The sequence below is a fragment of the Coregonus lavaretus genome (assembly GCF_964263955.1).
Source record: "Coregonus lavaretus genome assembly, chromosome: 1".
In the NCBI taxonomy this organism is placed as follows: Eukaryota; Metazoa; Chordata; class Actinopteri; order Salmoniformes; family Salmonidae; genus Coregonus; species Coregonus lavaretus.
The window spans coordinates 93,380,932-93,397,596 of record NC_139988.1 but is presented as its reverse complement, the minus strand read 5'-3'; the positions used below and the strand labels follow the sequence as shown (position 1 = coordinate 93,397,596).

Sequence of the window (16,665 nt, the reverse complement as noted above, 5' to 3'; positions counted from 1 at the left end):
GGGCTGGAGGCAGGGGAAGGAGACAGGGGGCTGGAGGCTGGGGAAGGAGACAGGGGCTGAGGACTGGAGGCAGGGGAAGGAGACAGAGGGCTGAGGGCTGGAGGCAGGGGAAGGAGGCAGGGGGCTGAGGGCTGGAGGCAGGGGAAAGAGGCAGGGGGCTGAGGGCTGGAGGCAGGGGAAAGAGACAGGGGGCTGGAGGGCTGGAGGCAGGGGAAGGAGGCAGGGGGCTGAGGGCTGGAGACAGGGGAAGGATAGGGGGCTGAGGGCTGGAGGTAGGGGAAGGAGACAGGGGCTGAGGGCTGGAGACAGGGGAAGGATAGGGGGCTGAGGGCTGGAGGTAGGGGAAGGAGACAGGGGGCTGAGGACTGGAGGTAGGGGAAGGAGACAGGGGGCTGAGGACTGGAGGCTTGGGAAGGAGACAGGGGGCTGAGGACTGGAGGCAGGGGAAGGAGACAGGGGGCTGGAGGCAGGGGAAGGAGACAGGGGGCTGAGGACTGGAGGCTTGGGAAGGAGACAGGGGGCTGAGGACTGGAGGCAGGGGAAGGAGACAGAGGGCTGGAGGCAGGGGAAGGAGACAGGGGGCTGAGGGCTGGAGACAGGGGAAGGAGACAGGGGGCTTGAGGGCTGGAGGCAGGGGAAGGAGACAGGGGGCTGAGGGCTGGAGACAGGGGAAGGAGACAGGGGGCTGAGGGCTGGAGGCAGGGGAAGGAGACAGGGGGCTGGAGGCAGGGGAAGGAGACAGGGGGCTGAGGGCTGGAGGCAGGGGAAGGAGACAGGGGGCTGAGGACTGGAGGCTTGGGAAGGAGACAGGGGGCTGGAGGCAGGGGAAGGAGACAGGGGGCTTGAGGGCTGGAGGCAGGGGAAGGAGACAGGGGCTGAGGGCTGGAGGCAGGGGAAGGAGACAGGGGGCTGAGGGCTGGAGGCAGGGGAAGGAGACAGGGGGCTGAGGGCTGGAGGCAGGGGAAGGAGACAGGGGGCTGAGGGCTGGAGGCAGGGGAAGGAGACAGAGGGCTGGAGGCAGGGGAAGGAGACAGGGGGCTGAGGGCTGGAGACAGGGGAAGGAGACAGGGGGCTGAGGGCTGGAGGCAGGGGAAGGAGAAAGGGGGCTTGAGGGCTGGAGGCAGGGGAAGGAGACAGGGGGCTGAGGGCTGGAGGCAGGGGAAGGAGACAGGGGGCTGAGGGCTGGAGGCAGGGGAAGGAGGCAGGGGGCTGAGGGCTGGAGGCAGGGGAAAGAGGCAGGGGGCTGAGGGCTGGAGGCAGGGGAAAGAGACAGGGGGCTGGAGGGCTGGAGGCAGGGGAAGGAGGCAGGGGGCTGGAGGGCTGGAGGCAGGGGAAGGAGACAGGGGGCTGGAGGGCTGGAGGCAGGGGAAGGAGGCAGGGGGCTGAGGGCTGGAGGCAGGGGAAGGAGGCAGGGGGCTGAGGGCTGGAGGCAGGGGAAGGAGGCAGGGGGCTGGAGGCAGGAGAAGGAGGCAGGGTGCTGAGGGTTGGAGGCAGGGGAAGGAGGCAGGGGGCTGAGGACTGGAGGCAGGGGAAGGAGGCAGGGGGCTGAGGACTGGAGGCAGGGGAAGGAGACAGGGGGCTGAGGGCTGGGGGCAGGGGGCTGAGGGCTGACGGCTGGAGGCAGGGAAGGAGACAGGGGGCTGGAGGCAGGAGGCAGGGGGCTGAGGGCTGGAGGCTGGAGGCTGGTGGCTGAGGGCTGAAGGCAGGAGAAGGAGGCAGGGGGCTGAGGGCTGGAGGCAGGGGAAGGAGACTGAGGGCTGGAGGCAGGGGAAGGAGGCAGGGGGCTGAGGGCTGGAGGCAGGGGGCTGAGGGCTGGAGGCTGGGGAAGGAGACAGAGGGCTGGAGGCAGGAGAAGGAGACAGGGGGCTGAGGGCTGGAGGTGGAGAAGGAGGCAGGGGGCTGAGGGCAGGAGAAGGAGACAGGGGGCTGAGGACTGGAGGCAGGAGAAGGAGGCAGGGGGCTGAGGGCTGGAGGCAGGAGAAGGAGGCAGGGGGCTGAGGGCTGGAGAAGGAGAAAGTGGGCTGAGGGCTGGAGGCAGGGGAAGGAGGCAGGGGGCTGAGGACTGGAGGCAGGAGAAGGAGAAAGGGGGCTGAGGGCTGGAGGTAGGGGAAGGAGGCAGGGGGCTGAGGACTGGAGGCAGGGGGCTGGAGGCAGGGGAAGGAGGCTGGGGGCTGAGGGCTGGAGGCAGGGGAAGGAGACAGGGGGCTGAGGGCTGGAGGAAGGGGAAGGAGACAGGGGGCTGAGGGCTGGAGGCAGGGGAAGGAGGCAGGGGGCTGAGGGCTGGAGGCAGGGGAAGGAGACGCAGGGCTGGATGGCTGGAGGCAGGGGAAGGAGACAGGGGGCTGAGGGCTGGAGGCAGGGGAAGGAGATGGAGGGCTGGAGGCAAGGGAAGGAGACAGGGGGCTGAGGGCTGGAGGCAGGAGAAGGAGGCAGGGGGCTGAGGACTGGAGGCATGGGAAGGAGACAGGGTGCTGAGGGCTGGAGGCAGGAGAAGGAGGCAGGGGGCTGAGGACTGGAGGCAGGGGAAGGAGACAGGGGGCTGGAGGCCGGGGGCTGAGGGCTGGAGGCTGGAGAAGGAGGCAGGGGGCTGAGGACTGGAGGCAGGGGAAGGAGACAGGGGGCTGGAGGCAGGGGGCTGAGGGCTGGAGGCAGGGGAAGGAGACAGGGGGCTGAGGGCTGGAGGCAGGAGAAGGAGGCAGGGGGCTGAGGACTGGAGGCAGGGGAAGGAGACAGGGGGCTGGAGGCAGGGGGCTGAGGGCTGGAGGCAGGGGAAGGAGACAGGGGGCTGAGGGCTGGAGGCAGGGGAAGGAGGCAGGGGGCTGAGGGCTGGAGGCAGGGGGCTGAGGGCTGGAGGCTGGGGAAGGAGACAGAGGGCTGGAGGCAGGAGAAGGAGACAGGGGGCTGAGGGCTGGAGGCAGGAGAAGGAGGCAGGGGGCTGAGGGCAGGAGAAGGAGAAAGGGGGCTGAGGACTGGAGGCAGGAGAAGGAGACAGGGGGCTGAGGGCTGGAGGCAGGATAAGGAGGCAGGGGGCTGAGGGTTGGAGGTAGGAGAAGGAGGCAGGGGGCTGAGGGCTGGAGGCAGGAGAAGGAGAAAGGGGGCTGAGGGCTGGAGGCAGGGGAAGGATGCAGGGGGCTGAGGACTGGAGGCAGGGGAAGGAGACAGGGGGCTGGAGGCAGGAGGCAGGGGAAGGAGACAGGGGGCTGAGGGCTGGAGGCAGGGGAAGGAGACAGGGGGCTGAGGTTATGGACATGAAGGTTATGGACATGAAGGTTATGGACATGAAGGCTATGGACATGAAGGTTATGGACATGAAGGTTATGGACATGAAGGTTATGGACATGAAGGTTATGGACATGAAGGTTATGGACATGAAGGTTATGGACATGAAGGTTATGGACATGAAGGTTATGGACATGAAGGCTATGGACATGAAGGTTATGGACATGAAGGTTATGGACATGAAGGTTATGGACATGAAGGCTATGGACATGAAGGTTATGGACATGAAGGTTATGGACATGAAGGTTATGGACATGAAGGCTATGGACATGAAGGTTATGGACATGAAGGTTATGGACATGAAGGTTATGGACATGAAGGCTATGGACATGAAGGTTATGGACATGAAGGTTATGGACAGGACGGTTATGGACATGAAGGTTATGTGTGTGGGTGGACAGGCTTCTGTGGATACCTAAGGTATTGGTCTGTGGTGACACGTGTTGTGTGTTATGTCAGTGTGTGTTATGTCAGTGCGTCACGTCTTCATGTCTGTGTGTCTCTCCTCTTCCTCTGACAGGTGTGAAGGTGGATTCTGCAGGAGCAGTGGGGGCGTGTCTGGCTGGAGCGGAGTCCCCCGGCAGAGGGGGCCGTGGCGTTCTCCTCTTCCCAGAGATCTGCCTGATGGAGCTTCAGCTGCTGGCGGCAGGGTCACCTGATCTGGAGGTGTTGGGTCACGTGTTTCACAGCCTGCTGGGGGTCGTGAGAGCCAACCCTCGCAACGCTGCACTGCTGTACCACCAGGTTATTATACCTACTGTGTCTACCTCTCATCCCCCCCTATAGGTTATTATACCTACTGTGTCTACCTCTCATCCCCCTATAGGTTATTATACCTACTGTGTCTACCTCTCATCCCCCCCTATAGGTTATTATACCTACTGTGTCTACCTCTCATCCCCCTATAGGTTATTATACCTACTGTGTCTACCTCTCATCCCCCCTATATGTTATTATACCTACTGTGTCTACCTCTCATCCCCCTATAGGTTATTATACCTACTGTGTCTACCTCTCATCCCCCCTATAGGTTATTATACCTACTGTGTCTACCTCTCATCCCCCCCTATAGGTTATTATACCTACTGTGTCTACCTCTCATCCCCCTATAGGTTATTATACCTACTGTGTCTACCTCTCATCCCCCTATAGGTTATTATACCTACTGTGTCTACCTCTCATCCCCCCCTATAGGTTATTATACCTACTGTGTCTACCTCTCATCCCCCCCTATAGGTTATTATACCTACTGTGTCTACCTCTCATCCCCCCCTATAGGTTATTATACCTACTGTGTCTACCTCTCATCCCCCCCTATAGGTTATTATACCTACTGTGTCTACCTCTCATCCCCCCCTATAGGTTATTATACCTACTGTGTCTACCTCTCATCCCCCCCTATAGGTTATTATACCTACTGTGTCTACCTCTCATCCCCCTATAGGTTATTATACCTACTGTGTCTACCTCTCATCCCCCTATAGGTTATTATACCTACTGTGTCTACCTCTCATCCCCCTATAGGTTATTATACCTACTGTGTCTACCTCTCATCCCCCCCTATAGGTTATTATACCTACTGTGTCTACCTCTCATCCCCCTATAGGTTATTATACCTACTGTGTCTACCTCTCATCCCCCCCTATAGGTTATTATACCTACTGTGTCTACCTCTCATCCCCCTATAGGTTATTATACCTACTGTGTCTACCTCTCATCCCCCCCTATAGGTTATTATACCTACTGTGTCTACCTCTCATCCCCCCCTATAGGTTATTATACCTGCTGTGTCTACCTCTCATCCCCCCCTATAGGTTATTATACCTACTGTGTCTACCTCTCATCCCCCCCTATAGGTTATTATACCTACTGTGTCTACCTCTCATCACCCTATAGGTTATTATACCTACTGTGTCTACCTCTCATCCCCCCCTATAGGTTATTATACCTACTGTGTCTACCTCTCATCCCCCTATAGGTTATTATACCTACTGTGTCTACCTCTCATCCCCTATAGGTTATTATACCTACTGTGTCTACCTCTCATCCCCCCTATAGGTTATTATACCTACTGTGTCTACCTCTCATCCCCCTATAGGTTATTATACCTACTGTGTCTACCTCTCATCCCCCCCTATAGGTTATTATACCTACTGTGTCTACCTCTCATCACCCTATAGGTTATTATACCTACTGTGTCTACCTCTCATCCCCCCCTATAGGTTATTATACCTACTGTGTCTACCTCTCATCCCCCTATAGGTTATTATACCTACTGTGTCTACCTCTCATCCCCCTATAGGTTATTATACCTACTGTGTCTACCTCTCATCCCCCCCTATAGGTTATTATACCTACTGTGTCTACCTCTCATCCCCCCCTATAGGTTATTATACCTACTGTGTCTACCTCTCATCCCCCCCTATAGGTTATTATACCTACTGTGTCTACCTCTCATCCCCCCCTATAGGTTATTATACCTACTGTGTCTACCTCTCATCCCCCCCTATAGGTTATTATACCTACTGTGTCTACCTCTCATCCCCCCTATAGGTTATTATACCTACTGTGTCTACCTCTCATCCCCCCCTATAGGTTATTATACCTACTGTGTCTACCTCTCATCCCCCCTATAGGTTATTATACCTACTGTGTCTACCTCTCATCCCCCCCTATAGGTTATTATACCTACTGTGTCTACCTCTCATCCCCCTATAGGTTATTATACCTACTGTGCTCTCATCCCCCCCTATAGGTTATTATACCTACTGTGTCTACCTATCATCCCCCCTATAGGTTATTATACCTACTGTGTCTACCTCTCATCCCCCCTATAGGTTATTATACCTACTGTGTCTACCTCTCATCCCCCCCTATAGGTTATTATACCTACTGTGTCTACCTCTCATCCCCCTATAGGTTATTATACCTACTGTGTCTACCTCTCATCCCCCCTATAGGTTATTATACCTACTGTGTCTACCTCTCATCCCCCCTATAGGTTATTATACCTACTGTGTCTACCTCTCATCCCCCCCTATAGGTTATTATACCTACTGTGTCTACCTCTCATCACCCTATAGGTTATTATACCTACTGTGTCTACCTCTCATCCCCCCCTATAGGTTATTATACCTACTGTGTCTACCTCTCATCCCCCTATAGGTTATTATACCTACTGTGTCTACCTCTCATCCCCCTATAGGTTATTATACCTACTGTGTCTACCTCTCATCCCCCTATAGGTTATTATACCTACTGTGTCTACCTCTCATCCCCCTATAGGTTATTATACCTACTGTGTCTACCTCTCATCCCCCTATAGGTTATTATACCTACTGTGTCTACCTCTCATCCCCCTATAGGTTATTATACCTACTGTGTCTACCTCTCATCCCCCTATAGGTTATTATACCTACTGTGTCTACCTCTCATCCCCCCCTATAGGTTATTATACCTACTGTGTCTACCTCTCATCCCCCTATAGGTTATTATTCCTACTATGTCTACCTCTCATCCCCCCCTATAGGTTATTATACCTACTGTGTCTACCTCTCATCCCCCTATAGGTTATTATACCTACTGTGTCTACCTCTCATCCCCCTATAGGTTATTATACCTACTGTGTCTACCTCTCATCCCCCCTATAGGTTATTATACCTACTGTGTCTACCTCTCATCCCCCTATAGGTTATTATACCTACTGTGTCTACCTCTCATCCCCCTATAGGTTATTATACCTACTGTGTCTACCTCTCATCCCCCCCTATAGGTTATTATACCTACTGTGTCTACCTCTCACCCCCTATAGGTTATTATACCTACTGTGTCTACCCCTCATCCCCCTATAGGTTATTATACCTACTATGTCTACCTCTCATCCCCCTATAGGTTATTATACCTACTGTGTCTACCTCTCATCCCCCCCTATATGTTATTATACCTACTGTGTCTACCTCTCATCCCCCTATATGTTATTATACCTACTGTGTCTACCTCTCATCCCCCCCTATAGGTTATTATACCTACTGTGTCTACCTCTCATCCCCCTATAGGTTATTATACCTACTGTGTCTACCTCTCATCCCCCCCTATAGGTTATTATACCTACTGTGTCTACCTCTCATCCCCCTATAGGTTATTATACCTACTGTGTCTACCTCTCACCCCCCTATAGGTTATTATACCTACTGTGTCTACCTCTCATCCCCTATAGGTTATTATACCTACTGTGTCTACCTCTCATCCCCCCCTATAGGTTATTATACCTACTGTGTCTACCTCTCATCCCCCCCTATAGGTTATTATACCTACTGTGTCTACCTCTCATCCCCTATAGGTTATTATACCTACTGTGTCTACCTCTCATCCCCCCTATAGGTTATTATACCTACTGTGTCTACCTCTCATCCCCCCCTATAGGTTATTATACCTACTGTGTCTACCTCTCATCCCCCTATATGTTATTATACCTACTGTGTCTACCTCTCATCCCCCCTATAGGTTATTATACCTACTGTGTCTACCTCTCATCCCCCCTATAGGTTATTATACCTACTGTGTCTACCTCTCATCCCCCTATATGTTATTATACCTACTGTGTCTACCTCTCATCCCCCTATAGGTTATTATACCTACTGTGTCTACCTCTCACCCCCCTATATGTTATTATACCTACTGTGTCTACCTCTCATCCCCCCTATATGTTATTATACCTACTGTGTCTACCTCTCATCCCCCCCTATAGGTTATTATACCTACTGTGTCTACCTCTCATCCCCCCCTATAGGTTATTATACCTACTGTGTCTACCTCTCATCCCCCTATAGGTTATTATACCTACTGTGTCTACCTCTCATCCCCCCCTATAGGTTATTATACCTACTGTGTCTACCTCTCATCCCCCTATAGGTTATTATACCTACTGTGTCTACCTCTCATCCCCCCCTATAGGTTATTATACCTACTGTGTCTACCTCTCATCCCCCTATAGGTTATTATACCTACTGTGTCTACCTCTCACCCCCCTATAGGTTATTATACCTACTGTGTCTACCTCTCATCCCCCTATAGGTTATTATACCTACTGTGTCTACCTCTCATCCCCCCTATATGTTATTATACCTACTGTGTCTACCTCTCATCCCCCTATATGTTATTATACCTACTGTGTCTACCTCTCATCCCCCCCTATAGGTTATTATACCTACTGTGTCTACCTCTCATCCCCCTATAGGTTATTATACCTACTGTGTCTACCTCTCATCCCCCCTATAGGTTATTATACCTACTGTGTCTACCTCTCATCCCCCCTATAGGTTATTATACCTACTGTGTCTACCTCTCATCCCCCCCTATAGGTTATTATACCTACTGTGTCTACCTCTCATCCCCCCCTATAGGTTATTATACCTACTGTGTCTACCTCTCATCCCCCCCTATAGGTTATTATACCTACTGTGTCTACCTCTCATCCCCCCCTATAGGTTATTATACCTACTGTGTCTACCTCTCATCCCCCCTATAGGTTATTATACCTACTGTGTCTACCTCTCATCCCCCTATAGGTTATTATACCTACTGTGTCTACCTCTCATCCCCCCCTATAGGTTATTATACCTACTGTGTCTACCTCTCATCCCCCCCTATAGGTTATTATACCTACTGTGTCTACCTCTCATCCCCCCTATAGGTTATTATACCTACTGTGTCTACCTCTCATCCCCCTATAGGTTATTATACCTACTGTGTCTACCTCTCATCCCCCCCTATAGGTTATTATACCTACTGTGTCTACCTCTCATCCCCCCCTATAGGTTATTATACCTACTGTGTCTACCTCTCATCCCCCTATAGGTTATTATACCTACTGTGTCTACCTCTCATCCCCCCCTATAGGTTATTATACCTACTGTGTCTACCTCTCATCCCCCTATAGGTTATTATACCTACTGTGTCTACCTCTCATCCCCCTATAGGTTATTATACCTACTGTGTCTACCTCTCATCCCCCCCTATAGGTTATTATACCTACTGTGTCTACCTCTCATCCCCCCCTATAGGTTATTATACCTACTGTGTCTACCTCTCATCCCCCTATAGGTTATTATACCTACTGTGTCTACCTCTCATCCCCCCCTATAGGTTATTATACCTACTGTGTCTACCTCTCATCCCCCTATAGGTTATTATACCTACTGTGTCTACCTCTCATCCCCCCCTATAGGTTATTATACCTACTGTGTCTACCTCTCATCCCCCCCTATAGGTTATTATATCTACTGTGTCTACCTCTCATCCCCCTATAGGTTATTATACCTACTGTGTCTACCTCTCATCCCCCTATAGGTTATTATACCTACTGTGTCTACCTCTCATCCCCCCCTATAGGTTATTATACCTACTGTGTCTACCTCTCATCCCCCTATAGGTTATTATACCTACTGTGTCTACCTCTCATCCCCCTATAGGTTATTATACCTACTGTGTCTACCTCTCATCCCCCCCTATAGGTTATTATACCTACTGTGTCTACCTCTCATCCCCCTATAGGTTATTATACCTACTGTGTCTACCTCTCATCCCCCCTATAGGTTATTATACCTACTGTGTCTACCTCTCATCCCCCTATATGTTATTATACCTACTGTGTCTACCTCTCATCCCCCCTATAGGTTATTATACCTACTGTGTCTACCTCTCATCCCCCCCTATAGGTTATTATACCTGCTGTGTCTACCTCTCATCCCCCTATAGGTTATTATACCTACTGTGTCTACCTCTCATCCCCCTATAGGTTATTATACCTACTGTGTCTACCTCTCATCCCCCCCTATAGGTTATTATACCTACTATGTCTACCTCTCATCCCCCTATAGGTTATTATACCTACTGTGTCTACCTCTCATCCCCCTATAGGTTATTATACCTACTGTGTCTACCTCTCATCCCCCCCTATAGGTTATTATACCTACTGTGTCTACCTCTCATCCCCCTATAGGTTATTATACCTACTGTGTCTACCTCTCATCCCCCCCTATAGGTTATTATACCTACTGTGTCTACCTCTCATCCCCCCCTATAGGTTATTATACCTACTGTGTCTACCTCTCATCCCCCCCTATAGGTTATTATACCTACTGTGTCTACCTCTCATCCCCCCCTATAGGTTATTATACCTACTGTGTCTACCTCTCATCCCCCCTATAGGTTATTATACCTACTGTGTCTACCTCTCATCCCCCCTATAGGTTATTATACCTACTGTGTCTACCTCTCATCCCCCTATAGGTTATTATACCTACTGTGTCTACCTCTCATCCCCCCCTATAGGTTATTATACCTACTGTGTCTACCTCTCATCCCCCTATAGGTTATTATACCTACTGTGTCTACCTCTCATCCCCCCTATAGGTTATTATACCTACTGTGTCTACCTCTCATCCCCCCCTATAGGTTATTATACCTACTGTGTCTACCTCTCATCCCCCTATAGGTTATTATACCTACTGTGTCTACCTCTCATCCCCCCTATAGGTTATTATACCTACTGTGTCTACCTCTCATCCCCCCCTATAGGTTATTATACCTACTGTGTCTACCTCTCATCCCCCCCTATAGGTTATTATACCTACTGTGTCTACCTCTCATCCCCCTATAGGTTATTATACCTACTATGTCTACCTCTCATCCCCCCCTATAGGTTATTATACCTACTGTGTCTACCTCTCATCCCCCCCTATAGGTTATTATACCTACTGTGTCTACCTCTCATCCCCCCTATAGGTTATTATACCTACTGTGTCTACCTCTCATCCCCCCCTATAGGTTATTATACCTACTGTGTCTACCTCTCATCCCCCTATAGGTTATTATACCTACTATGTCTACCTCTCATCCCCCCCTATAGGTTATTATACCTACTGTGTCTACCTCTCATCCCCCCCTATAGGTTATTATACCTACTGTGTCTACCTCTCATCCCCCTATAGGTTATTATACCTACTGTGTCTACCTCTCATCCCGCCCTATAGGTTATTATACCTACTGTGTCTACCTCTCATCCCCCTATAGGTTATTATACCTACTGTGTCTACCTCTCATCCCGCCCTATAGGTTATTATACCTACTGTGTCTACCTCTCATCCCCCCCTATAGGTTATTATACCTACTGTGTCTACCTCTCATCCCCCCCCTATAGGTTATTATACCTACTGTGTCTACCAATGACTACAAGGTCCCAGTCTTTTTCATTGACTGGATAGAGACAATTGAACCCTTGAATCAAACACAAAAAAAAAACCTGGATGTTGTTGTTTGTTGCAAGTGATCAGTTGTCCAGGAACCAGTAGAGACAGGCTCCTCCTCCCACATCTAATACTATGGTTAATCCCTCCTCTTCTGCTGCCGACAGGGCGGAGTAAAGACCATTCTGACTGCTTTCCAGAGCATTCTGTCCCAATCAGATTCCAGCTATGAAGACTGCCAGACGGTACTGGTGGAACTGCTTGTTGCCATGGTGAGCCAACGAATCACAGCCGAGGAACTGGGCCTGTTGATCCGTCTCTTTCTGGAGAAGAGTCCACCCACTGTGAGTAACAACCAATTGTCACGACCGTATCGTATATATACTGCTCCCTATTGGCTAACATTACATATCCACTGGGCACACACACACATCTTAATCACTGGGAATTGAGCTAAGCTAATGAATCAGTGTACTGGGCATTAAAGGTACCATCAGACCTTTAACCCGCCTCACCTCTGGGCCTGTCCAGCCTGCGTTACTTAGGCTCTCATCAACGCTTTCCTGGTGTTATGACCAGTTCCTCTGGCATCAAGTCATTCAGTATGCAAGAGAATAGTTAAAAACTTAGATGGAGAGTTGGTTCAAAGTATTTCATTTTGCGGTACCGGGTTCACATAGCAAACGGCTGGGAGTGGCCCAACTGAACAAAGGAAATCTCTTAGCTTATATACTTGTTTGCAAGCTAATTCTATCCAATAGGTGCCAACCATTATTGAGTGTCACTCCTCGCCACATATAGGATCACCCTATATGGTATTGTGTTGCGCCCTAGCCAGGATATTCCATCACGTACTCCTTCCAAGATTAGCACCAGTGGCCCCCCAGCTATCTTGGCCCACAGACCTTCTGGCTCCCACCAGTGACAGAAATAAATACATGGAATGTCCTCATCCTCCAAATCCTTATGCAGCTCTCAATATTCCAAACATGAACTAATACTGTATAAAAGACGTAATATCACCTGGGCCACACCATCACCTCCCATATCACATACATGTAACTGCCAGAATAAAGGAAACACCAACATAAAGTGTCTTAAGGGCGTTGGACCTCCAGGAGTTGTCAGAACAGCTTCAATGTGCCTTGGCATAGATTCCACAAGTGTCTGGAACTCGATTGGAGTGATGCAACACCATTCTTCCACAATAAATGTCATATATAATATGGTGTTTTGTTGATGGTGATGGAAAACGCTGTCTCAGGCGCCGCTCCAAAAATTTCACATATGGGTTCAATTGGTTGAGATCTGGTGACTGACACACACACACACACACACACACACACACACACACACACACACACCTTCTTCTCGGACATCTTCAACCTGTCCCTGTCCCCAACTGCTTTAACTCCATCTTCCCAGCACCCATGAAAAGCAAGGTGACATGCCCAAATGACTATAGCCCCGTCGCACTCACCCCAGTCATCATGAAGCGCTTCGAGAGGCTGGTCATGGCCCACATCAAGACCAGCATGGTTTTTTGCCCATTCTTCGAGGCAAAACTGCTCCAGCTCCTTCAAGTTGGATGGGTTCCGCTGGTGTACAGCAATCTTTAAGTCATACCACAGATTCTCAATTGGATTGTGGGCCGTGCTTTGACTAGGCCATTCCAATACATTTAAATGTTTCCCCTTAAACCACTCGAGTGTTGCTTTAGCAGTATGCTTAGGGTCATTGTCCTGATGGAAGGTGAACCTCCGTTCCAGTCTCAAATCTCTGGAAGACTGAAACAGGTTTCCCTCGAGAATTTTGCTGGATTTAGCGCCATCAATCATTCTTTCAATTCTGACCAGTTTCCCGGTCCCTGCCGATGAAAAACATCCCCACAGCATGATTTGGAGAACTCCTTGGTCTTCATGGTGCCGCTTGCTTGTTGGTGCCCCTTGCTTAGTGGTGTTGCAGACTCTGGGGCCTTTCAGAACAGGTGACTGTTTATATATATATATATATATATATATATATATATATATATATATATATACTGAGATCATCTGACACTTAGATTGCACACAGGTGGACTTTATTTAACTAATTATGTGACTTCTGAAGGTAATTGGTTGCACCAGATCTACAGTGGGGGAAAAAAGTATTTAGTCAGCCACCAATTGTGCAAGTTCTCCCACTTAAAAAGATGAGAGAGGCCTGTAATTTTCATCATAGGTACACGTCAACTATGACAGACAAAATTAGATTTTTTTTTCTCCAGAAAATCACATTGTAGGATTTTTTATGAATTTATTTGCAAATTATGGTGGAAAATAAGTATTTGGTCAATAACAAAAGTTTCTCAATACTTTGTTATATACCCTTTGTTGGCAATAACACAGGTCAAATGTTTTCTGTAAGTCTTCACAAGGTTTTCACACACTGTTGCTGGTATTTTGGCCCATTCCTCCATGCAGATCTCCTCTAGAGCAGTGATGTTTTGGGGCTGTCGCTGGGCAACACGGACTTTCAACTCCCTCCAAAGATTTTCTATGGGGTTGAGATCTGGAGACTGGCTAGGCCACTCCAGGACCTTGAAATGCTTCTTACGAAGCCACTCCTTCGTTGCCCGGGCGGTGTGTTTGGGATCATTGTCATGCTGAAAGACCCAGCCACGTTTCATCTTCAATGCCCTTGCTGATGGAAGGAGGTTTTCACTCAAAATCTCACGATACATGGCCCCATTCATTCTTTCCTTTACACGGATCAGTCGTCCTGGTCCCTTTGCAGAAAAACAGCCCCAAAGCATGATGTTTCCACCCCCATGCTTCACAGTAGGTATGGTGTTCTTTGGATGCAACTCAGCATTCTTTGTCCTCCAAACACAACGAGTTGAGTTTTTACCAAAAAGTTATATTTTGGTTTCATCTGACCATATGACATTCTCCCAATCCTCTTCTGGATCATCCAAATGCACTCTAGCAAACTTCAGACGGGCCTGGACATGTACTGGCTTAAGCAGGGGGACACGTCTGGCACTGCAGGATTTGAGTCCCTGGCGGCGTAGTGTGTTACTGATGGTAGGCTTTGTTACTTTGGTCCCAGCTCTCTGCAGGTCATTCACTAGGTCCCCCCGTGTGGTTCTGGGATTTTTGCTCACCGTTCTTGTGATCATTTTGACCCCACGGGGTGAGATCTTGCGTGGAGCCCCAGATCGAGGGAGATTATCAGTGGTCTTGTATGTCTTCCATTTCCTAATAATTGCTCCCACAGTTGATTTCTTCAAACCAAGCTGCTTATCTATTGCAGATTCAGTCTTCTCAGCCTGGTGCAGGTCTAGAATTTTGTTTCTGGTGTCCTTTGACAGCTCTTTGGTCTTGGCCATAGTGGAGTTTGGAGTGTGACTGTTTGAGGTTGAGGACAGGTGTCTTTTATACTGATAACAAGTTCAAACAGGTGCCATTAATACAGGTAACGAGTGGAGGACAGAGGAGCCTCTTAAAGAAGAAGTTACAGGTCTGTGAGAGCCAGAAATCTTGCTTGTTTGTAGGTGACCAAATACTAATTTTCCACCATAATTTGCAAATAAATTCATTAAAAATCCTACAATGTGATTTTCTGGATTTTTTTTCCTCATTTTGTCTGTCATAGTTGACGTGTACCTATGATGAAAATTACAGGCCGCTCTCATCTTTTTAAGTGGGAGAACTTGCACAATTGGTGGCTGACTAAATACTTTTTTCCACCACTGTATATCCACAGTAAAACGAGTCTTATATTGACACAATATGAAAGGCCGCTCAGCATGGAAGAAGCCACTGCTCCAAAACCGCCATAAAAAAGCCAGACAACGGTTTGCAACTGCACATGGGGACAAATATCATACTTTTTGGATAAATGTCCTCTGGTCTGATGAAACAAAAATAGAACTGTTTGGCCATAATGACCATCGTTATGTTTGGAGGAAAAAGGGGAAGGCTTGCAAGCCAAAGAACACCATCCCAACCGTGAAGCACGGGGGTGGCAGCATCATGCTGTGGGGTTGCGTTGCTGCAGGAGGGACTGGTGCGCTTCACAAAATAGATGGCATCATGAGGAAGGAAAATATGTGGACATATTAAAGCAACATCTCAAGTCATCAGTCAGGAAGTTAAAGCTTGGTTGCAAATGGTTTTCCAAATGGACAATTACCCCAAGCATACTTCCAAAGTTGTGGCAAAATGGTTTAAGGACAACAAAGTCAAGGTATTGGAGTGTCCATCACAAATTCCTGACCTCAATCCTATAGAACATTTGTGGGCAGAACTGAACAAGCGTGTGCGAGCAAGGAGGCCTACAAACCTGACTCAGTTACACCAGCTCTGTCAGGAGGAATGGGCCAAGATTCACCCAACTTATTGTGGGAAGCTTGTGGAAGGCTACCCGAAACGTTTGACCCAAGTTAAACAATTTAAAGGCAATGCTACCAAATACTAATTGAGTGTATGTAAACTTCTGACCCACTGGGAATGTGATGAAATAAATAAAAGCTGAAATAAATAATTCTCTCTACTATTATTCTGATATTTCACATTCTTAAAATAAAGTGGTGATCCTAACTGACCTAAGACAGGCAATATTTACTAGGATTAAATGTCAGGAATTGTGAAAAACTGAGTTTAAATGTATTTGGCTAAAGGTGTATGTAAACGAATGACTTCAACTCTATACACTCTACCAGACTATACTATACCTACCCTCAACCCTACTCTCTACCATATAATTTATAATTAAAAGATCCCAGAAATGTTCCATATGCACAAGAAGCTTATTTCTCTGAAATGTTGTGCACAAATTTGTTTACATCCATGTTAGTGAGCATTTCTCCTTTGCCAAGATAATCCATCCACCTGACAGGTGTGGCATATCAAGAAGCTGATTAAACAGCATGATCATTACACAGGTGCACCTTGTGCTGGGGACTATAAAATACTTTAAAATGTGCAGTTCTGTCACACAACACAATGCCACAGATGTTTCAGGTTTTGAGGGAAAATGACATTGGCATGCCTTTATTTAACCAGGTAGGCCAGTTGAGAACAAGTTCTCATTTACAACTGCGACCTGGCCAAGATAAAGCAAAGCAGTGCGATAAAAACAACAACACAGAGTT

At 48.8% G+C, this 16,665-nt stretch overlaps 1 protein-coding gene across 1 annotated transcript in view; it reads left to right on the top strand.

Moving 5' to 3' along the window:
* LOC311134471 (lysosomal-trafficking regulator-like) overlaps nucleotides 1–16,665 on the top strand; it is a gene marked incomplete at both ends in the record, with an annotated part of 162,828 nt that overhangs the window by 94,654 nt on the left and 51,509 nt on the right. The window contains 2 exon segments of the mRNA XM_084168154.1: nucleotides 3,800–4,023; nucleotides 11,693–11,869. Coding sequence (XP_084024280.1) covers nucleotides 3,800–4,023; nucleotides 11,693–11,869 — 401 coding nt within the window.